This window comes from Musa acuminata, chromosome BXJ1-4 (assembly GCF_036884655.1).
Source record: "Musa acuminata AAA Group cultivar baxijiao chromosome BXJ1-4, Cavendish_Baxijiao_AAA, whole genome shotgun sequence".
NCBI lineage: Eukaryota > Viridiplantae > Streptophyta > Magnoliopsida > Zingiberales > Musaceae > Musa > Musa acuminata.
Window position 1 is genome coordinate 31,143,011 of NC_088330.1, and position 24,237 is coordinate 31,167,247.

Below are 24,237 nucleotides of genomic sequence, written 5' to 3' on the forward strand. Positions count from 1 at the left end.
CATTATAGGAACTATATACATAATATATAGATGATACATAAATGTGTAGATATGTAAAATTATTAAAAAATTATAAATATTTTCTCATTTCCCTATAATCACGTGAACCGGTCAATGAAAAATTACAGATATTTTCTCATATTCCTTTGTCCCTAAATCTATTAATTATAGTGGTCATGTGAAGGATAGAAAGAGAAGAGAAAACACATCTAGTTTTTCTTGCAAATTGATATTGTTATAATTTTCAAATCCGACGATGGTACAATTAAAATCAGATAAAGATTTTTTGAATAATATTCAAAGGTACACATTATAAATTTAGAAATCTATTATTATTTAATTTTAGATTTTGGGATTAAATTTTTTTGTATAATAATAATATTTTATACTTATAAGATCAACATGGCCAAACGTGGTAGAGATTGATGAAGAATGCATTGAGTTAACATAATTAGGTATGATGAATATTGACAAAGAATAATGGAAAACATATTAAACCGATAAGACCAAGCGTGGTGGAAACCAATAGAAAATGATGGAGAATACACTAGGCTAATATGATCAAGCACGTAGACCGACGAAGAACGATAGAGAATGCACCATGTCAATACGAACAAGCGGAGATTGATGGAGACCATGGTAGGCGATACTCGCCCATGAAAAAGTCTTTATATTGGATTTAATGAGCATTACTCGCCGATGAAAACGTCTTTATATTGGATTTAATGAGCATTACTCGCCGTTCACTTTCTTTCCATCTAACAGTTGCGATGTTAGCAATGGGGCGGAGTGGGTGAGTGATTACTTCTATACCGTGTTATGCACGTTGCCAGCTAGCAATCTTCCACACTCCTTGTCCAATATTCTTAGACTAAGACATAGTTTCGGAGTCAAAAAAAAAAAAAAAGCAAAGAAAAGATGGAGCACCAATTGGATAGTTGTGGTTGTTTGTACGTTGCTGTATTAAAAATTAATGTGGATATATTAGTGTTTCTCGACAGAACAAAAAAAGAAAAAGAAAAATCCGAGAGGGCCATTTCTTTGGTGAATTCTCGACAGAAAAAAAAAAAAGAAAAAGAAAAATCCGAGAGAGCCATTTCTTTGATGTGGACATTTAATGTTGTGTCACCTCATCGTTGCCAGAAGACGATGACTCCTACATTTAACGGTTGATGGTTCTATTTCTCTTTAGTCTTCACACCATTCACGTTTATGTGAGAATTAAGAAATGTATATTTTATTATATATTTTCTGTTCACAACTCTATTTATAGGAGGGAATGAAGGGAATCTATGATGGAATATAAAAAACCTTTTGATAGTTTTTATACAAGTCTTTCAAGAGAAAGACGAAGAAAGCGGTAAAAGTCATGACGAAATGAACTAGCTGTTTCAAATTAATTAAAAGTGGGTTGGAATAGAGCCATCTAATTAACTCTTTCATTTAATTATTTAGGAATAGAACGAAACGAAACCCCCCCCCCCCCAAAAAAAAAACTCATTCATTTTAGTTTGATTAAGAAATAACTTGGAACTAATTGTCATAAAAATTCTCTCTTTGAAAAGAGATGTGCCCTATTCATATTTTTCAGAAAAATACTCGAGTACATTATATGCACCGATTTATAGGATGAATCGGTCCGATCCTCGATATATAAGACTGATACTATCGTTGGAGTAATTTTTATTATTTTTATATCTTTACTTAAGTACTATAAGTTTATTTAATAATAATATAACTGATGCTATGAAACTCAAAATCTAATGGTAATCAGTTTATTTATAAAAAATAAAATTTTAATTAGACATTCATATTGATTTAGAAATAAAAATGACTAAGAAGACTTCTATATTAGTTTTTTTGGCAGGGTTGTACTAAGTTCGGATCGGACACTAATGGCTTGGCAAAACAATGGCATTAGAGCTTAGATTTAACCTAAGACTTGACTCTGGCATTATAACAAAGTGAACCCAATTGACGTCAGCTTTAATTTATCAAGTGAATATGAATTCGTCTTGGCAATTAATTGGCTTTGGCATGCATCTTGACGTTGGGATAAGAGAAGATTGAAGGATGTGATGATCCATGTGTGTCGACTCCCCTCCCTTGAAATCAACATAGTCAATTGCGACGACGACGACTACGTCGACGACGACGACGACGACGACGACGACGACGACTACGTCGACGACGACGACGACGACGACGTCGACGACAACGAACCAATAAATAAATAATTATTATTATTATTTGAATCTGGAATCCTGTATAACTTAACTCAATGAGTCAAGGGACTTACCAACGAACGCGAGCAATCGCCCAACTTGGAGGGTAGATCTCTCTCTCTCTCTCTCTCTCTCTGAGTGGAGCTGTTGTTAAAAGAACAAGAAAAGGAGAGAGTTGTCGTAGCGACAGTAAGGTGGTAGAGACACAACATCTGTATCGTTGAGATGCCATTTTTATTGTGGTGATCACAGAGATAAGGAAATTGATAAGTGCTCGATAAAATGTACTCACCTTTCATGCAAATAGTTCCTAACTCGTAGTACTCATCTGCACCCACCTAACAATCTGGCAGATATTACTAATTACATCCATCTTGTGGTGGCAATGCACATAATTGTTTTGTTATTTATACATACAACTTCATCTCGATGAAGATTTCTTAGGTTGATTCGAACCAACCTAAAGGATCGGGTCCGGGTTTGATTACACGAAACTGACCTAATGAGTTGCTTCAAGATTGACAAACCCAAATCTGCAACAACAGCAACATAGATAGAATTTATGGTTCAAGATTATAATTCAAAAGAACTCTACAAGTAGCAGAAACTCAACAAGAAAACACACAGATCAAACCTTTCTGTAAGGCTTTCAGCCTAGCGAAAAGTTGCGGAGCGGTATAACCTCGCAATCTCCGCACGCTTCCCTAAGAGAAAAGCAATGCCAAAACTATACAATTCATTTATCATCCCAAATTTACACAATTGAATAAAAGTCTAACATTCATCTTACATATTCATAATATGCATATCAATATAATAATAAAAAATTAAATACCTTAATAAGTTTTTCCAAGCATATCCACTAATGACTTGCTCCTCGATTTCTAAAATATTCAAGCACAAGGGTACAATAGCTTAGTAAGCACCCATAACTCACGTACCAACAAAACTAATATAAAAGAATAAATCTTTTTATCAAAACTTATAAGTCACTTTTCAATTAGTGCTTGTTTCCAATAAATAACTGCATAGAAAAAAAATTTATATAAAGAAATCATAACATAAGCTAATCAAAACTGAGATTTATATATCGTGCAAATGATATGCTTATAATAGAATAACTTTCAAATAATTTTTTTTTCAAAGTAATATATAAATAGCTAAGGTCATATAATATATATATATATATATATATATATATATATATATATATATATATATATATATATATATATATATATATATATATATATATATATATATCATTTTAGTAACGACAGCTATGGCTATACTATATCCGCTGACAATGTCTAGAATCATATTTAACCCCATGATATAGATAACACATGTTTCCCTATGTCAGGACTTAGAAGAATCTGGTTTCTAACAAATACTAATATTTTACCCCCATTAGTGTGGTTCAGATCATAACCACACCAAACAATCTGACACGTTACAAATCATATGTCAAACTTTTGAATGAATTTTTATAAAACATTTGACAGAAACATATAACATTTTTCAAAAATAATTCCATAATATTTTTTACCATAAAATAATTTGTAGGCCAATACTTATTTCAAATAATATTTGTAAAACAAACATATACATTTTTAATGATTGCAAACATGTATAATAAATATTTTAATATTTTTGAATAATAAAGTATTTCAGAAATCAATAAAAATCACATAATTCAATAATATATATATATATATATATATATATATTTTTTTTTTTTCATTACTTCGAAAATAGATTAGACGGAGTTGTTCGAATACTTATCTAGATCTTGGCCTATAAATCCGACATCAGAGAATCCTTCCTCTTTTCCTATATCATATGAGATATATAAATTAAAATCTTATATGAAATCTTACAATAAATGCATTATTTAATTTATTTTTTCCTTATAATTTTCTCTTTTCTTTCTCCCTTTATTTATTTATTAATTTTAATCTCTCGATCTTGTTCTTCTTCCTATTTGACTTTTCTCTCCTTTGCTTTAACTTTTTTTTTTTTCTATAATTTCTTCTTCCCTTCGTCGCCCACAATCTGTGGTTGAGTGACAGCAACGAAATTTTCTTTCTTTTTTTTTCTCCAACCTACTGATCCCATCATACTCGGAACATGATTGGCACTTTCCGTATGTCACCATGTGGCCTACACCACCACCTACGCTGCAAGGTTGCAACATCATAATCTCCTCTCCGCCTCTTTGCTGTTTCGTCATCTGCCAAGAGAAGCCTGAGAGTCGCCAAGGCGATCAAGCTTTTTATATATAAATATATGATTTTCCTTTTCTACTGTTCACTTCATTTTATTCTTGCATTATAGATTTTTTTTTCCTAACTTTCTTGTCTCTTTCTCTTGATCGGTACTCTACCGATCCCCGTTAATTTCTCTTTCTGTCTTCTTCTTAGACTCTTTTATTTTTTATTTTTACTTCTCTTTAAGAATTGATTCGTAGTAGTTATCTAGTTATCATGTTCTAGGTAGTTTTAGGTATGTTTCAAGAAGTGACCCATGATTTAGAAGTTATAAGGTAGTTTCTATAATTACCTCAACCATGGGTGACATAGTGGAGTGAGGTAGTTACCACTAGGTTCTATAAATAGGACCATAGTTCATGAAGTAAGATAGAAAGAGAATATACTTGGGAATATCTTGTAAGTGTTCTATGTCAATCATCTTGTTTTAAATACTACATTGATTTTCTTGATCGAAAAGATTCTTTTTACTAATATCGTACTATTATGTTTTTATTATTTCCTTACTCCTTAATCCCCAATATTTATGGTATCAGAGCTAAGTTTCAATTTAAACAGGGTATTATGACTTTCAATGATAATTCCATATCTCAACCCCTTATTCATATCTTCTCGGGCAAATGCTATGAATTTTGGAGTATCAAGATGAAGACTCTATTCGAGTCTCAAGATCTTTGAAACTTAATAGAGAATGGATATGCGGATCCAGATGAAGAAATCACGCTGAGGGAGAATAGAAAGAAGGACTTAAAGACATTGTTCTTCATTCAATAAGCTGTACATGAGACAATCTTCTCAAGAATTGTAGCAGCGACAACCTCAAAACAAGCTTTGTTAATACTTCAAAATGAATTTCAAGGCTTATCAAGGGTGATTACGGTAAAACTTCAAACATTTCGTCGTGAGTTTCAAATTTTATTCTTGAAAAACAATGAATCGATGTAAGATTTTCTTTCTTGAGTGATTGAAATTGTTAGTCAAATGAAATCTTATGGTGAACATCTTCCTGATCATATAATTGTTGCAAAAGTTTTGAGAAGTTTAACTCCGAAATTTAATCATATTGTTGCTGCAATTGAAGAGTCAAAAGATTTATCTACACTTTCATTTGATGAACTAATGAGTTTCTTGCAAGCACATGAAGCAAGGTTGAACAGGTCACTTGAAAAAAGTGAAAAGAAAGCATTTCAGGTTAAGGGAGAGTTCTACTTCAAAAGAAGACAAAAAATCAATAGGAAGAGGACGTGAGGAGGATTTCATGGTAGAGGAAATGTAAGAGGAAAAAAAAGAGGACACTTTGATGGGCATGATGAACAAAGACAATCAAATTATGATAAAAAAAATTATACGAGTGAAATTCAATATCACTATTGTAAAAAGTTTGGTCACATGAAGGTGGATTGCTGGAAAAGAGAAAAGCAAGCAGGCTATGTGAAGGAAAATGAAGAAAATAGTAAATTATTTAGGACTCATTCACAAGTTAATGATATCTCAAATGATATTTGGTTTCTAAATAGTGGGTGTTCTAATCATGTGTCAAGTATAAAATCAATGTCTAGAGATATTGTAGAAACTCATAAGTTGAAAGTTAGGCTTGGAGATAACAAGCAAATCTAAGTGAAAGGAAAATGAACAATTGAGGTGAAGACAAATCAATGGAAGGTAAAATACCTTGATAATATTTTCTTTGTTCCTACTTTATCACGTAACTTGTTGAGTGTTGGTCAATTGATAGATGATGGATATTCAGTTATATTTGATGATGGTTCATGCACTATTAAAGATAAAATACCTGGTTTGATTACGGTAAATGTTTGCATGATGCAAAACAAGATGTTTCCACTTGATGGTTCAAATATTGAAAAGTATGCTCTTATCACAACTCAAAAGAATGAGTTTAATTTATGACATTTAAGATATGGACACCTTAACATTATGGGTTTAAGGTTGTTAAATAAAAAAAGAATGGTTTTCGGATTGTCCAAGATTAATACACTTGATGTATGTGAATGTTTCATTTATGACAAACAAAGTAAAAAATTATTTCCTGTTGGAAAAGCATGGAGAGCATCTAATTGTCTTGAATTAATTCATGCTGACTTATGTGGACCTATGAATACAAAATCATTTAGTAGAAGTCAATATTTTCTATTGTTTACTAATGATTATAGTCGCATGAGTTGGGTATATTTTTTGAAACTGAAATCTGAAACATTTGATAATTTTTAAAAATTCAAGGCACTTGTAGAAAGGCAAAGTGGTAAATACATAAAGATACTTCGGACAGATAGAGATTGGATTTTTATCTAATGAGTTTAATTCTTTTTGTGAAGAAAATGATATTCGCAGAGAATTGATAACATCATACACATCGAAATAAAATAGTGTAGCTGAACGTAAGAATCAAACTGTCGTTGAAATGACAAGAAGTTTGCTTAAACGAAAACACCTTCCAAATCAGTTTTGGCAAAAGCAATAGCAACAACAATTTATAATTTACTGTTTACTTCCTTTTATTCTTGCAAGATAGATTTTTTTTTTTCTAACTTCCTTATCTCTTTCTCTTTCTCTATCGATCCTCGTTAATTTATCTTTCTGTCTTCTTCCTGACTCTTTCATTTTTTTTTTCACTTCTCTCAGGAACCCTTTTTTTTTTTCCTTCATTTCCTCTTCTTTCTCTCTCCTTTCTCTTTACTGTTCACATACTTTTCTCTTACGTATCTTCTTCTCTTCCTCTCACGGGTTGCACATCTCTCTCTTTCTCTCTCTCTCTTTTATATTTTTCTTCCAACATCCTTTCTCTCTTTTCCTCCTCGTGCATGGTTGCTTGACCGTGACCTTGCCGTCATGGTACCACCACACACCGACGACCAAATGGATGAGTATCCGATCATCATCCTATAAAGATATATCCTTACAACAACATTCAAAATCCATATCAAACAATCAATATATTTCTTATAGGACTTTAAATTATGACTTATATTATATTATATATTGTTAAAAATATTTATAGATCAACTCACATATTTAACAATATAACATAGATTTGATAGTTGATTTATGATATACATGATGAGTACTTGGATATTATATGTTAGTTTCATAAAATAAAATATTTGGTAGCTCATTCACCCAAATACCTTTGGCTTCATAAATTTTTTTTAATAAGCCTTCAAGGATTGCTCAGTTGGTGACTTCGATTTGACAATTGGTTTAAGAACAAGCCATCGAATTGAATTTTAGTTGGATCCCCAAAGATGTCATAAAATTCTTTGAACCTGACATTACTGAACTATATCCTATTATCAATAATCAGTGCTTTAGGAACTCTAAATCGAGAGATGACACATAAATCCCTCCACCTATCTTTCTATGATCGATGTCATAGGTTTAGCCTCTGCCCATTTGATGAAGTAGTCAGCTCCAACCATAGACATTTCCTTTAGCCTGAAGTAGATAGAAAATATCCTAAAATATCTAGCCCCCATTATGCAAAGGGATAAGATGAATCTATCAAGGTTCATTCCATTGTTGGGAGTCTTTAAACTTGAGCATTACGTTAACATCTATCACAGCGTTAGATGTATCTTACTACATCGTACTTGGGAGTTGGCTAGTAATACCCTTGTGAAGAACTTTGAAGGCCAAGGATCTTCCCCCAATGTGCTATTCGCAAGTTGCCTCCTAAATTTTAGATAGTAGGAGAGATGCTTGGTAGGGTGTAGACATCATAGTAGTGGTCGCGATATTGATCAACTATAAAATACACCGTCAAGGATGCAATATCATGCTTGCTGTCTTCATACTTTTCTTTTCTTAGTTGGATTATATGGGAGAGTTTCAATCATAAGATATTTTAAGATGTCTACAATACAAGTAGTCATTATTTGACTTTTGTTTATGCTCCCTAGAACTTTTAAGATCACCTTTTTTGATGGGCATACATGGTTTCTAGAGAATATCTTAGATAATGCATTTACTGCTATGTTGTCTCTTTAGGGGACTTGTTCAATACTGAATGATGGGATGTTAGTTATCATTTGCTTTGCCTCCATAAGATATAAGGATATGATAGAATCACGGGCCTCATATATACCATTGACTTGGTTGATAATCAATAAGGATTTACTATAAATTTTCAGGCTTTAGATCCTCATTCCTTTATTGAGTTTTAGACTAGATAGTAGAGCCTCATACTTTGCCTCATTATTAGTCACTTTGAAATTAAAACAGAGTGCATGCTCATAACTCCCCTCGATTGTTGACGTTGTAGAGCTATTCACATAGAAGGTCTAGCATTGGAGCTCCTGCGAAGCCTCTTCAACAAAAGTCATTTTTACCATGATCGGCCAAGGCTTGAGCCTTGATGGCGATCTATGGTTTGTAAGAGATATCAAACTCGCTAAGCTCCACTACCTATTTAAGGAGTCTCCAAGTTGCATCAGGCTTTGAGAGGATCTGATGCATTGGTTTGTTTGTCATGATAATAACATGATGAGCTTAAAAGTATAGGCAGAGATTCCTTGCTACTAGCACTAATATGTAAGTTAGCTTTTCGAAGTTATAATATCGAGTTTATATTTTATGAAGTACATGATTGTATAGTATATTAGTCTTAGACTCGATCTTTTTCCTATATTAATACTAAGCTTACAACCATCGAAGTTATTGCCAAGTATAGGCATAATTCCTCTCCAGGGAAAGGACTAGAGAGTTAAGGTGGAGTTGTCAAATAGGCTTTGAGCTGGTCGAATGACATTGGCACTATTCGATTCATTAAAAATCCTTCAATCACTTTAAAGTCTTAAAGAATAATAAACATTGATTGCTTATCGTAAATAAGAAGTGGCTCGATGTGGTGATCCAGCCCGTTAGCTACTGAACCTCTCTTATTGAGTCTGAGAGCCTCATGTTAATGATGGTCTAGCCCTACTTAGGGTTTGCATATGTTCTCCGTTAACGGATCATGAAACCTAAAAATCTTTTAAAACTCACATCGAAGGCACACTTCATAGGATTCAATGATATTTAGAATTTTTTAATAGTCACAAATGTTTTCCCTAAGTTAGAGAGATAGGTGCTTGCAACACGACTCTTCATTAGCATGTCATCAATATATACCTTTATTTTCCATCTAATTTGGTGTTAGAATATCTTGTTGATTGTTCTTTGGTAAGTTGCTCTAATATTTTTTAGCTCAAATAGTGTTACTTTGTAGCAGTACAAACCTTTGTTAATAATGAAGGCAGTGTACTCTTTATCTTCTCGCACCATCTTTATCTAATCATATCTAGAAAAAGCATCTATGAAAGTTAATAATTCATAACTATAGGTCGAGTCGACCAATTGGTCTATTGGAAGGAGAGGAAAGTTATCCTTTAGAAAAAATAAGTATAATCAATACACATTCTTCATTTTTCATTATTTATTTTAACAAGGACTAGATTTGCAAACCACTTATGATAGTAGATGTCATGAATAAAATCAGCATTTAACAACTTGCTAACTTCTTCTTCGACTACTACTTGTTGATTTAGAGAAAATCTTCAAGGCTTATGATAAGTTGCTCAATATACAGAATCGATAGTGGTTGTCTTGACGGTATGTTTTGGCCGCTCAAGGTCTAAGAAAATTTCTTCCTATGGCTCCTTCTTGGAGATGAGAGGATGTTGGGGATGGATCTCTAGAGTCCATTTGTTGTATAGGGTGAGCTATTCTCTTAGACAAGTTGATCCACATCAAATAGCATTGTCTTGACTCTTTGGGATCACTTCTTAGCTCTGTCACTCCTGAGCTAGTGAAATTTTTTGATGTCATGTAGTAGGTTGATACTACCGCTCATATATGATTAAGCGAGGGATACCCTATGATGGCATTATATGTAGACGGAAGGTCAACCATCAAAAACTTGGTCTTTATAGTTTTTGAGCAATTGTCAGACTTGAAGATGACGTAAAGATCTATGGTCCCTAGCGAAGTGATGGAGTCCCTTAAGAACCCAGTAAAGGTTGAGGAGATCAGTTATAGATCCTTGGTAGATAGACTAATTTTTTGAAAAGCATCATAGTAGAGTATATTTATTGAGCTTCTAGTGTCGATCATGATCATTTTCATTAATGCATTAGTGATCCCGATGGAGATTACCAATGCATCATCATGTTTTGGGTCTGGGTGCTTATCCTATTCCTTGAACATAATTGATTGGTCTCAATTATGATCGAATCTCTTGCATAGGATTTTTGGGTAGATGAACTACTAGCACTCGCGATTGGCTCTCAATGATCATATTGATTTGTCGCTCAATGGGGCCTTTGGGCCTCGATAATGTTTTATGAATCTTAGGTAGAAACTTATGAAGATGACTCCTTTTGATTAACTCTTCAATTTGCTCCTTTTGGGTATAGCAATCTTTAGTATTAAGTCCATGGTCTTGATGGAAGTGACAGTATTTTATCTTTTTTTTTTGTCAATGGGGCTTTCATGGGGCATGGTGCCGTAAGAGCCCTTCTTTTGGGATTTGCATGAATAACTCTATATGGGAGGTGTTAAGTGAGGTGAAATCTTATTGTGGTAATCGGTCACTTTCTGTTTATCATTTCATGGCCTTTCCATAGGGTTTTGTTACTAAGATCTTTCCTCCTTTGTCGTCTTTTTCAGCTCAACCTTTCTATTTCCAGTGATTATAGACTCAACTACTATACGATGGTTTGCCTCTTATAAAAGCTCTAGGAATATGGTCGGAGACTTAGTGATGACTTAGTGATAGTTGGAGTTCGCTAATGTATGCATTGATGAGGACAAATGGAGTTGGATTAGCAATTAAGTTAACCTCATCATTAAATTTTCTATATAACTCTATCTTCCTATGTGATGGCTAGGAGAAAGGTGGTGGGCTTCTTTAAAAGTTGATAACTAATAAAGTTAAGCTTAAACTCTTTAGTCAATTGCCCAAATAAGAAGATTGACTCTCAGAGAGCTTAACAAATTATTCACGTGCAACTCCCCCTTAAGGTTGTTAGGAAAGTTCAACATATTAGTGAGTTGATGGTTCCAAATAACATCATTTGAGACATAAAAGTTATGATGTATTCCGAAGGGTCATATTTTCTCTTGTATACATTGAGTGATGGGAATTAGATGCCTTAGTGGATCAGCTCCTCATTGTTACTTTTTGTGAAAGGAGACCACATGTATGATTCTATTTCTAGCCAATTTTCCTATTTTATCTTATTTTCCAATTACGAATCCATTTTATTTAGTTGGTCCGAACCTCAACTAAAAGTTTGGTTGATTTAGTAATTGACTCGTTGGGAAGATCTGGAATTGGTGTTGGAATAGGGATTTCAGTCAAAGGGGGAGACTACACTTCTTGTTGGGAAAAACCTATTATAGCAGAATAATTCTTTTTCCCTCTTTGTGTATCAAAATGAGTTCCTCATCAAAATATCAACTTGATATCAAAAGCATATATCAACCAAAGTAGCATAACCAGTAGAGCAATAAATTAATCACAAAGTGAGACCAAATTTTTATGTAGAAAACCCAATGCAGGAAAAATCACGGGACCGTAGTCCACTTCAAACTTCCACTATCACTAATAATGATAACATATTTATAATAAGTCTTCTCTAAAATATCAAGAGGATCAAAATAACCTCAAGATTATATATCTTGGCTCAAGAATAACATATCATCATCATAAAGAGAATTTTATGTCTCACAAAGTGGGTATAGTAGGAAAGTACCTTAGAGATGGTAAATTATAAATCAGCACCGTTAGGATTGTAGAGATTATTGTAAGGATTTTTCATATATAATTTGGGTTAAAACTGATAAAGTTTGGCCACTGATCGTCAAGTAGAAAAACTCAAAATCCTAATGGTCTATTTTCTCTTTCTCTCTCTGCTCTTTTCTCTCCCTGTGTATTGTAACCGTTCGTTGCACGCACCGTTCCTTCGTTGGCCTCATTGTGCACGTCTGATTCTTTTTCTTTTCATTTTTTTTAATAAATCAGATTTGGGCTGACTGTCCAAATCATATGGTCAAAGCCCATATATGGGTTGATCCCAACAATTCTCCCCCTCCAACTCATATGGTGGGCTATACTAAGCCCGCTCTTCGCCTACATACTTCAAGCTTCTCCTTAGGCAAAGACTTTGTCAACATATTTGATTAATTCTCATTGGTATACACATTTTCCAAGTGTAATTCTTTCATATCAAGCACATCACGAATCTAGTGATATCTCACATCAATATGCTTGGATTTAGAATGGTACATTGAATTCTTGGAGAGGTGAATGACACTTTGACTATCACAGTTAATAGTATATCCTTCTTATTTCAAGCCCAATCCCTATATAAACTTTTTCATTCATAAAGCTTCCTTGTAGGCTTTAATAATTGCTATGTATTCTACTTCTGTGGTTGATAGAGCAACATAATTCTATAACTTAGACTACCAAGAGATTGCTCCCCTTGCAAATGTCATCAAGAATCTCGAAGTGAACATTTTGGAATCAATATCACATGTCATGTTTGCATTTGTGTACTCTTCTAGTACAAGTTTATCACTGCTAAAACATAAACACAACTTGGAAGTACCTCTTAGATATCTTAATATCTATTTCACTACTGCCCAATGTTCCTTATCAGGATTAGAGAGAAATCGACTGACAACTCCAACTACATAAGCTATATCTGGCCTAGAATAAACCATAGCATATATCAAACTGTCTACTGCAGATGAGTAAGATACTTTGGAAATTTCTTCTTTTTCTTTCTCACTTGTAGGATATTATTTTGAACTAAGCTTGAAATGACCTACAAGTGGAGAACAAACTACTTTGGCTTTACTCATGATGAATCTTTCAAGAACATTTTCAATGTAAGTCTCCTAAGATAGCCAAATCTTTCTTTTCTTCTTATCACGAAGAATCTTAATGCTAAGTATTTGTTTCATTGATCCTAAGTCTTTCATGGCAAAAGACTTACTTAGCTCTCTTTTAAACTTTTTGATTTTACCAGCATCATGGCCAACAATCAGTAAATCATCAACATATAGTAGGAGAATAATAAAATCATCATTTGAAATTTTTTTCATGAACACACAATGATCAGATGTGGTTCTATTATACCCTTAGCTCATCATAAAGAAATCAAACTTCTTGTACCACTATCTAGGTGCCTGTTTGAGTCCATATAAGCTTTTTTTAAGCTTACACACCAGATTTTCTTTTCTCTTGACTTTGAAACCTTCTGGTTGCTCCATGTAAATTTCTTCTTCTAAGTCACCATGAAGAAACGCTGATTTCACATCAAGTTGCTCAACTTCTAAATTCAACCGGATAGCTAAACCAAGAACAACTCGGATAGAGAAAATTTTCACAATTGGAGAAAATATTTCTTCAAAATCAATACCTTTCTTTTGACTGAATCTTTTCACAACTAGTCGCGTCTTGTATCTTTGTTGTGAGCTATTATTTTCGGTCTTCAATTTGTAAACATATTTATTCTTGAGAGCTTTCTTCTCTTTAGGCAACTTTACCAAGTCAGAGCTGTGGTTCACAAGCAAGGATCTCATATCTTCTTGCATGGCTTTAACCCACTCATTCTTATGCTTATGTAGAATAGCTTCTTAGTAAGTTTCTAGCTCTTTCTCGTTAGTAAGTATAACATACTCATATGGAGGATATCTGGTAGATGGTTGTTGCTCTCTTGTGGATCTTCTTAATGGAATCTCAACTGGTGGTGGAGGTGCTTGTTCAGTTGGTTCAACATCATCAACTATAGGAGTATCATCACTGGCATTCTCACCACAATCTTCTTGTTCATCTCCCTCATGATCATCATGAACTACAAGTGAAGGAATTGGACCCAAACTCCAAGGAATATAAACACAAGTTTTTGGCTTCTCAATATTATCACAATCATCAAATAATTGGTCTTCAAGAAATACAACATCTCTACTTCTAATAATCTTCTTATTCACTAGATCTCATAATATGTACTCAAACTCTTCATGATCATATCCTAAGAAGATACATGCTTTTGCTTTATTATTAAGCTTGGATCTCTCATCTTTAGGAATATAAACAAATACTTTACACCCAAAGACTCTCAAATGATTACAAGATATATCTTTTCCTTTTCATACTCTTTCTTTAACATCACCTTTCAGATAAACTGATGGAGAAAAATTTATAAGGTTAACTATAGTTCTCACAACCTCCCCCAAAATGACTTAGGTAACTTAGCGTAGGAAAGAATACACCTAATCCTTTTTTTAATTGTTTTGTTCATCCATTCTACAACACCGTTCTGCTAAGGAGTTTTAGAAACTGTTTTCTCAAGCCTGATACCATAAACCCTACAGTAATTCTCAAAAGGACCCCTGTACTCGCCACCATTATATGCTCGAACACACTTTAGCTTTTTGCTAGTTTCTCTTTCAACACTAATATGAAATTCTTTGAAAACATCGAGTACATGATTTTTAGATTTCAAAGCAAAAGCCCACACTTTTCTAGAATGGTCATCAATAAAAGAAACAAAATAAAGAGCACCTCCAAGAGTTCTAGTTTACATAGTATAGATATCATTATGAATTAAATCAATAACATCTGATCTTCTATATGATGGATATGTATGAAAGACAACTCTATGTTTTTTTTTAACTAAGCAACGATCACATGATTTAAGAGATGTACCTTGCAACTTTGGTAAGAATTACTTTCTAGCAAGAGTTTGAAGTCCCTTCTCGCTGATATGACCAAGCCTATTATGCCGAAGATCTATGCTTTCACCCTTCTGAATTGTATTAATCTCTCCTTTATGTAGCTTAGCTTCCATGACATAAAAAGAGTTAAGCTTCTTTCCTCTCGCCACAATTAGAGAACCTTTAGTGAGTTTCCATTTACTTTCACCAAAATAGTGTGTAAATCTCTCATCATCAAGTCTACCTGTAGATATCAAGTTAAGATGAATATCTGGAACATGTCTAACATCTTTGAGTATCAATTTGCTCTCAATACTAGTCTCCAAACAAATATCTTCAATACCCACAATCTTAGATGTACCACTATTTCCTATTCTAACACTACCAAAATCACTAGTAGTGTAAGATCTGAAGAGATTACCATGAGAAGTAATATGAAATGAAGCACCAGAGTCAATTACCCAATTACTGTCCTGAGCTGCAAGATTGACACAACCGTCATCATAAACAATAATGATATCACCTTCAACAACAACTATATTGGTCTCTTTCTCATTTTTCTTCATTTTATTCTGTTATCGCTTTCAAAACATATACTCTTTCTTCTTGTGACCTAGCCTGTTATAGTGGAAATATTTGATATCCCTTCTAGACTTGGATCTTCCTCTATAACCATGTGGATTTCTACTATGACTTCTTCCACATTTTTCTTATTTTTTAGAAACAAATGCACCAGAAGAAGATTCACCTTGTTCTTTCCTTCTAGCATCTTCATTTAGCAAATTGTCTTTAACCATATCTATAGTTAGAGTTCCCTCTGGCATGGAGTTATAAATTGTCACAGCATACGTTTCCCAACCTTTTGTAAAAGAGCTGAAAAGTAATAATCCTTGTATCTCATCATCTATATTTATTTTCATAGCAACTAACTTGTTTGCAAGACCCTAAAATAGACTTATGTGCTCAATAATATTACCACCATCTTTATACTTCAAATTTACAAGTCTTCTAAGGAGAAATTCTGTTTCCCACTGTCTTTTTCGCAAAGTGATTTTCTAACTTTTGCCAAACAACATCAGCTCTGGTTTCATCAGAAATATGCTCATGCAAATTTATATACGTCCATCTTCTAATATAAGCAATAGTTTTTCTATGTTGAACCTCTCATTCCTCATCCTCTATAGTAGAAGGTTTATCTTGAACCTTGATGGGCTTATACAAATCTTTGTGATAGAGCAAATCTTCCATCATACACCTTTAAGTGGAATAATTTGATAAGTTCAATTTAATCATACTATCTGACTGTTCCATTTCAATCATACAAGAAAAAAAAACTAGCACCAAACGACCTGTTAAAGCGAAATAATTATTTTCTCTCTTTGTGTATCAAAATAAGTTCCTCATCAAAATATCAACTTGATATCAAAAACACATATCCACCAGAGCAGCATAAACAGTAGGATAATAAATCAATCACAAAGTGAGACCAAATTTTAACGTGGAAAATCCAATGCGGGAAAAACCACGAGACCGTAGTCCACTTCAAACTTCCACTATCACTAATAATATAACATGTTTACAATAAATCTTCTCTAAAATAACAAGAGGATCATAATAACATTAAGACCATATATCTTGGCTCAATAATAGCATATAATCATCACATGGATGAATTTCATCAAAAAGAGAATTTTAGATCTCACAAAATGGGTATAACAGGAAAATACCTCAGAGAGAATAAATTGTAGATTAACACCGTTAGGATTGTAAAGCTTACTACAAGGATTCTTCACATATAATTTGGATCAAAACAAAAAAACTCAAAATCCTAATTATCTCTCTTCTCTTTCTCTCTCTCTGTTATTTTCTCTCATTGTGCACCGCAATCGTTAGTTGCACGCCAAAATCGTTCGCTGCCCTCAATTGTGCACGTCTCTTTCTTTTTCTTTTTATTTTTTTTAATAATTCAGATTTGGGTTGACTACCTAATCATATGGTCCAAGCCCACATATGGGCTGAACCCAACACTTGTGAAGTTGACAGTGGACTATTATGGAGAGTTGGTCTAAGGCAAGGGTTTAGAGAGCTTCCTATCTATGGTGAGAGGTAAGTTGATTTTGGGAAGACGATTTATCTTATTCGTGATAATCGTATCGTAGAGAGCTTCCTGTCTATTTGCTCATATGATTATCTTTTAATCGTCAGATGTATAATAGAAGCATGACGAATCCATTCTTAATGTAATTAATATATTAAACAGATTATGAATATCATAGGAGTGAATTGATTATTGATTGATTTGTATGATAAATATTCTATATGATTGTAACATTGTACCATCCTTGATTTTTCAGAAGTTGTTACACTAGTTCTAATATCATTAAAAAGTCTATTATTGATGAGTTTCAGTTAAACTAATCAAAATTAATATACATCAATTTAACCTAAAAAATTAAACTTTTAAATTATAGATCAAACCAATCTGATTTTTTCAATTCTGTGATGTGAGATTATCCTTTTGATTCATCTCCTTTCTCCTACCTGTAAAGGAGGTTTGTCTACACTTGACTTGTGTGATATGTAGTTCCTCTCTAGTAAGTCGTGTCATATCATATAATTTGAATCATATCTTTAATCAATAGACCAACAACGGGTGTCACGATACTTATCAATTCGAGTTTCTTGGATTTAGTAAACTCTTCTGTTGAACCCGCTTCGTATTCAACGAAAAAAAGGTACGTTACACACATACTCGTTTCTTTATTGAAAGAAGAAAAGGACGTGTATGACTGCATGTCACTAGATTTGTTGGAGTGATTTCACAACCATACAATTCATCTCACATTTCTTTCCCTCCTCTGATGACTCCTTGCCTTGTAAGCAGTCATTGTCTGCTTTACAGCTTCACAAAAGGTAAGATGGGACCTCTGAGAGTGAAGTCAATTCAAGTCGAGCAAATTATCTTTAGGAAGCTCTTTATGCCACACAGCATCATGTTGGTCGTCGCATGCGTTTACCCATTAAACACCTTCAGTACTTTCTCAATCTGTCAGCCTGTTTCTGCGAATTGAAATTAATCACTACAGAATGGGCAGGTCTTTACCACATGCCCTCCGCTACAGCATCAGCTTCATACTACAAAAAAGGCATGGTCATATGATGTGAACAACAACCCCTACTTTAGCCGACTTGTTGACTTGGTGGCACAGCCGGAGAACGGGAGTCCATATAGTCGATCATATTTTAGCATTCATCAAGTCAGAAAGCTTGAGCACATCGAGAGAAGGGAGACTCGGCAGTGTGTTGACAGTCGATAGGGTTCCAAAGACCTGCTTCATTGTTGGGCGTGACTCTGGGTCATGTTCCACGCAGCAAAGTGCCAACCTCAAAACTGCAGCTACCTCGTCTGCAACCTCCGTCGTAGGGAGTGATGGACGCTGGTCTAATACATATTTCACAAGCGTGTTTTTCGGCGACGAAGGCAATGACAGAACGGAAACGAGTCCTTCCCCATGTCCTCCTATTAGCAACTCAAGCGTGACCACTCCGAAACTGTAAACATCGCATTTGGTGGTCACTCTCATCTCATAAGCAAGCTCTGCAAACAATAACCGATAACTGAGGAAACCTTATATCGTAGAAGGATCTCCAAAAGACAGCTATGTTAGGCTACTTTGCGCCTTGATTGATGAATAACTACGTGTACAGTAAATCGACTGCTGTTTTCTATTTCTAGATTGATGAATAATTCATGTAAATGAGCTACAAGCTGATGGACTTTTAACTTGCAAAAAATGTATTACTATATGACGTCGGGGGAGAAACTTACCCGGTGCCAAGTAACCATATGTGCCGGCAAGCATGCTCCAATTTGATGAATCTGGCTTCAGGAGTCGAGCAATACCGAAGTCAGAAACACAAGCCTTGAGTTCTGAATCGAGCAGAATATTGTTGGTGGTTATATCTCGATGAACAATGGGCTGATCGCAATCATGATGCATGTAGGACAGAGCACGAGCCACATCTTTGACAATGTTCACCCTCTTCACCCAGTCCAGTTCGGCAGCTGCTGCTTCGCTTCTGAGGAGGGATCCCAAACTTCCTCTCTCCATGTACTCGTACACCAGAAACTTGTGTCGAGCAGAGGAGCAGAATCCGTAGAGCTTGACGATATTTCGATGTCGAATTTGAGTAAGAGTATGTATCTCGTTTTGAAAGGATTGCTCATTCGATGTAGTTTCGTCTTCCTGCAGATGAATTTTCTTCACTGCTAGCATCTGCCCGCTTGCTAATTCTGCTCTGTAAACGCTGCCATATGCACCACTTCCGATACAGTATTTTTCATTAAAATCCTCCGTGGCTGCAACGATATCCTTGTATGCATATCTTCCATCAAAGTTAAATACACAGAATGTCATGCCTTCTTTGTTGCCATTATTTTCGGAAGGCATGGAATGTTTCTTGGTCTTCTGGAACAGTGAAAACGCTCCCAGAAAAACAAGTAAGATGAATAAGACGACCACGGAAGCAATGATAGCTGAGATAATTGCTCTGTGGTGCTTGCTTCCATCATCTTTCCTTGCAGTATAAGAAAGACATGGAGGCAGGCCTTTGACGACCCCACACAAACCTTTGTTGTGGACAAACCACTTCGCCGGAGCTTTCCGGAAGACTGGGCTCTCAGGCACAGCCCCCTCCAATTCATTATATGATACGTCAATGATTAATAAGCTGATCATAGCACTTAGTGAAGATGGAAGACCACCGGACAAATTATTATGTGAAAGATTCAGAATTTGCAGCATCGTAAATTTGCTGAACTGTGAGGGTATCTCACCCGTTAGTGAGTTGTGGCTGATGTCCAATGCGTCTTGAAGGTACTCCAGGCTGCTGATCTCTGCAGGAATTCCTCCGCCGAACTTGTTGCCATTAAGCTTCAGGGAGCGGAGCTTGAGACAAATGCCTATTTGAGACGGTATTCTTCCTGTCAAGCTGTTAACTGATAGATCAAGGATTTCAAGGTCGGGCATCCTTCCAAACTCTATTCGTACCTCTCCGCCGAGTCGATTGCAGCTCAGGTTCAGCTTGTAGAGATGAGGTAACCTGCCCAAGCTCTTTGGAATCTCCCCCTGTATGTAGTTGGAAGAAAGGTCCAGTTCTCGTAGTTCTTTTAGATTGCCGAATTCTGGTGGAATGGCTCCGGTGATGTTGTTATTTGAGATTGCCAGGAATGTGAGATTGTCCCATCTTCCCCAGTCCGGTGGGAGTGCACCTGACAGCCTATTGAATCTTAAATCCATATAAGAAAGATGTGGATACACTCCAAGAAGTTGTGATATATCCCCGGTGAGTTGGTTTTGCTCGAGACGGACTCTGATCAATCCCGTACAGTTCTTTAAGGTCCCGGGAAGTTGACCTCTGAAGCTGTTGTTGCTCAGTGAGAGATACTGTAGGGTTCTTCCTTTGCATATGTTTGAAGGCAAGTCACCGGAGAAGAAGTTGTCTGACAAAAGAAGCGATGTCAAACCTGTGATGTTGTTTAACTCGGCAGGCAATCGACCAGACAACCGATTATTGAACAAGCTTAGGTCAGTGAGGTTCCTTAAGTTACCGAGGGATGGAGGGATTGAACCGAAAAGCTGGTTGTCATGGAGATCCATACCCATGAGCTGGGTCAGGTTTCCGAAAGTGGATGGTATCGGCCCGGAGATTTGGTTGTCGGGCAGAAAAAGTTGGGTTAACTCATTTAGATTTCCTATTTCCGGAGGGATAAAGCCTGACAATTCATTAACCCCAAGATAAAGTTTCTCTAATTTAGTTTGATTTCTTCCCATAAAGAAAGGGATATGACCTGTTAGACTATTATTGAAGAGCCCAAGTTGCACAAGGTTTAATAGATTTCCCAATTCTCTGGGGATGAATCCCGAGAGATGATTTTGATAGAGAGACAACTGGTATAGGTTCGTCAAGTTCCCTAAACTGGGAGGGATGAAGCCAGATAGTTGGTTCTTCCCAAGTGTAAGATGCATCAACTTCTGAAGTCTTCCAAGCTCCTGAGGTATGAAACCTGTAAGTTGATTATCTCGCAGGTGCAAGTGCAGAAGCCCGGTAAGATTGCCCAAGGATGGAGGGACACAACCACTTAACTGATTCTTATTGAGATATAGGAACTGGAGCGCCTTCATGGAGCCTATTTCGACCGGGAGTTTGCCCGTGAACCGGTTGCCTATGAGATCAAGATATACAAGGTTGGAGAGAGCCGAGATGGTCGGAGGAATGACGCCGTCGAGCTGGTTGTAGGAGAGGTTGAGACCGACGAGTGATCTCAGCGTTGAGAAGTTGAGAGCATCGAGTGGCCCTTCTAAGCTCATGTTCGGCAGGGACATGTCGGTGATGACAGGGCGTCCTCTGTGCGTAAGGTTGCACGTAACTCCAGTCCAATTGCACGGATTAGAGCTGAGATTCCAGGATTCAAGGAATTGCTGGCCGTGAAGGGTGGACTTCCAGTGGAGTAGGGTTCTCGCTTGTGACCCGAGTGAAGCTGTCACCGAGACAAGATGAAGAGAGAGCAGCAGCAGGAGGAGGAGAGTGGTGGAGAGGAGCCGCCAGTTGTGCAGCTGGGATGCCATAACTGCAGTGTAGCTAATCTGGGGGAGGATGTTGTACTGCGAGCAAACAAAGGGCCCCCTTATATAAAATGTATGAGATGGATGTGAACTATCGGGAACCGAGTGGGACACATTTGAGTCTCGAGCATCCTCACCAGCGGGGCTAAAGCTGGATGGTATCACCCGTTCTCATACTGTCCCCTCCGCAAAGTTTGGTGGAAGGTTAAGAACCATTCCTTTCGATCATCACCACTGATCACTTTTCATTTGTTAAAGCATAAAGTGGACTCATATTATTACTTGGAGAAATCAATGTCATATAAGAAGAAGCACAAGAAAAACTTTGTAGCAGTAGATTTCTGAGTCAAGTCAGCTGATCTTATCAAGTTCAGCATATTCCTTCTGCCAACTGGGAGTCATTTTATAATGTTAAAGAAGAATAGCTTTTGTGACATTAAAATAAGAAGAGTTTTGCTGATGATTAATTTTCTGCAGGTGCGGCCAAATGATCAAGATTCGGAATCCCATTTGAGACGTCGACTTTCTATAAATCAAATGTGCAGTTAAAACTATTGTCATTTATTAATGCATAAAGAGATATATGATTTCATAGCTTCCGACATCAGGTTGGGTAGAGAGGAGGTGCGAAACCTATCCAATGGTTCATTTTAAATGAGTTGGATCCTGATTCGATTTGGTTGATCCACAGTGGATTCGGAACTTGATAGTGAAACCATCAGAGCCAGGAGATTTATCGAGGCAAATGGAGGATAGAGTATTCCAGATTTGAACGATGGGCATTATGAAGAATACCTCAACCAATGAGACTAGGCCATATGTTAGGCTTCAAAGGATAAGGATCCTACTTCCCAAAGTCATAATAGAATGAGACAAAGGCAAGGGACATGCATGATGTGTTGGTCTGGGACAATTTGGTTTTGGACATTAAAGGTGCTTAATTTGGTTTTGATGGCTGCGAATGGCAACCCGGGCATGGTAGTATTTAGTGTTGAGGTCCCCATCATTAATCCATTTAACCTTGGTGTGAGACCACCATCTAAGATTAACGTGGCGAAGGAGGGCATTATATTTGTTACGAAGACAAATAAGTGCTTAAGAGCAAAATCACATTGTTTAAGAGAGTATCAGCTTGAGTGGATGCAAGAAGGTCTTGAATCCTTGAGTCTATCAAGATTATTTGAGATATTTGTTAGAGGGGAAGTGAATCAGGAAGAGCGAGACCAAGATCTAGAAATAAGATCATGGGACTTAGGATGTTCAACCCAAAAATTCTGGAAGTAAAACAGCTTGTTAGTAGGTTTGTGTAAAGGAGAGATGAAAACAAAAATGGAGCAATGATCTAAAGCAAACTAAGGGACCCTCCCAATTGTTACATGATATTTATTTTGGGCCAGAGAAACTAAGATCCTTAAGTCTCACATTTTCTAAAAATCATATAAAGTTTAAACAGAGAAATAGCAAGAGATATGATGACCTTCATATTTGTCTTAAGGCAAGAAAATACAAATGAAATCTCCCAGAAGAAGCCATAAAAAATCATCAAAATCTATCAAGTACAAAGTGCTCAATATAAGTTTACTTTTCCAACAAAGAAACACATGCATATATAATTGAGAGAAGCCACAAAGAAGAGTTTTTGAATTGAAAAATGACATGTATAAAATGCTTACGAGAAGATAGAATCTATATGTTGATACAATCTATTTTTTAGAGGAGTTAGCTAGTAAAACCCATCGAAGAGATAGCAAAGGAGCTCTATCATCTTCCCAAAAAAATGATAGTTAGCTGAGCACGGGACGCAAACAAGTTTATTTCCTATTAAATCTAGAGAGTTCGATCTAGATAAATGTGAAAGATAATGTCAAACATGTCTCTCCGAAGACCTTTATAGTTCCAACTAAAGATATGCAGAGGTAGTAAGAGAAGAAGGGGTAGAGGAGGAAAGAATATTCCCTACTTCAAGGTCTCCTAAAGAAAAAGCAACTAGAGCTTTCTTCGTATAACCGCGTCCAGCACCACCATAAATTTAACCTTCTCTCTTATTGTTGTGTAGTCATTGGAAGAAGTGTGTCCGATCTAAGCACCCACCACAACCTCTTTAGCCAAGACAGTATCATCTCTTGCAACAAAGTTAAGCGGATCTCATGACATGGAATCAATGATCGACTTGACCTTATCTATCGATCCTTGAAGGAGGGATAGGAGCAAGAGTGAATGTGAATCAAGGTTTCAGGTGATTTAAAAAGATGGAACGAGGAGAGGAAAGAGAGGATTTATAGGAAGCCCTCCTCATGTGATTGGAAGTAGTGGTGGTAAGAGACATGTGGCTCGAGGTGGCAATGATAATAGAGAGTGCTAAGGAAGCACCAATGGAAGATAGTTTCAAGGAGCCAA

General features: G+C 35.8%; 1 protein-coding gene across 1 annotated transcript; it reads right to left on the reverse strand.

The window, feature by feature from the left end:
• Nucleotides 1–17,934: 17,934 nt before the first annotated feature.
• On the reverse strand, nucleotides 17,935–22,136 carry LOC135652737 (MDIS1-interacting receptor like kinase 2-like). Its single transcript, XM_065173939.1, has 2 exons — nucleotides 19,044–22,136; nucleotides 17,935–18,812 (listed from the first exon to the last, which is right to left on the reverse strand). The coding sequence occupies exons 1-2, from the start codon at nucleotides 21,841–21,843 to the stop codon at nucleotides 18,451–18,453; spliced, it is 3,162 nt and encodes a 1,053-aa protein (XP_065030011.1). The 5' UTR covers nucleotides 21,844–22,136; the 3' UTR covers nucleotides 17,935–18,450.
• Between the last annotated feature and the right edge of the window lie 2,101 nt (nucleotides 22,137–24,237).

Excerpts from the sequence above, each read along its gene's own strand:
- LOC135652737 (XM_065173939.1), bottom strand. The coding sequence starts at position 21,843 with ATGGCATCCCAGCTGCACAACTGGCGGCTCCTCTCCACCACTCTCCTC. Across the intron at positions 18,813-19,043 it reads ATATGGTTACTTGGCACCGG|AGCTTGCTTATGAGATGAGA; the intron begins GTAAGTTTCTCC and ends TATTGTTTGCAG.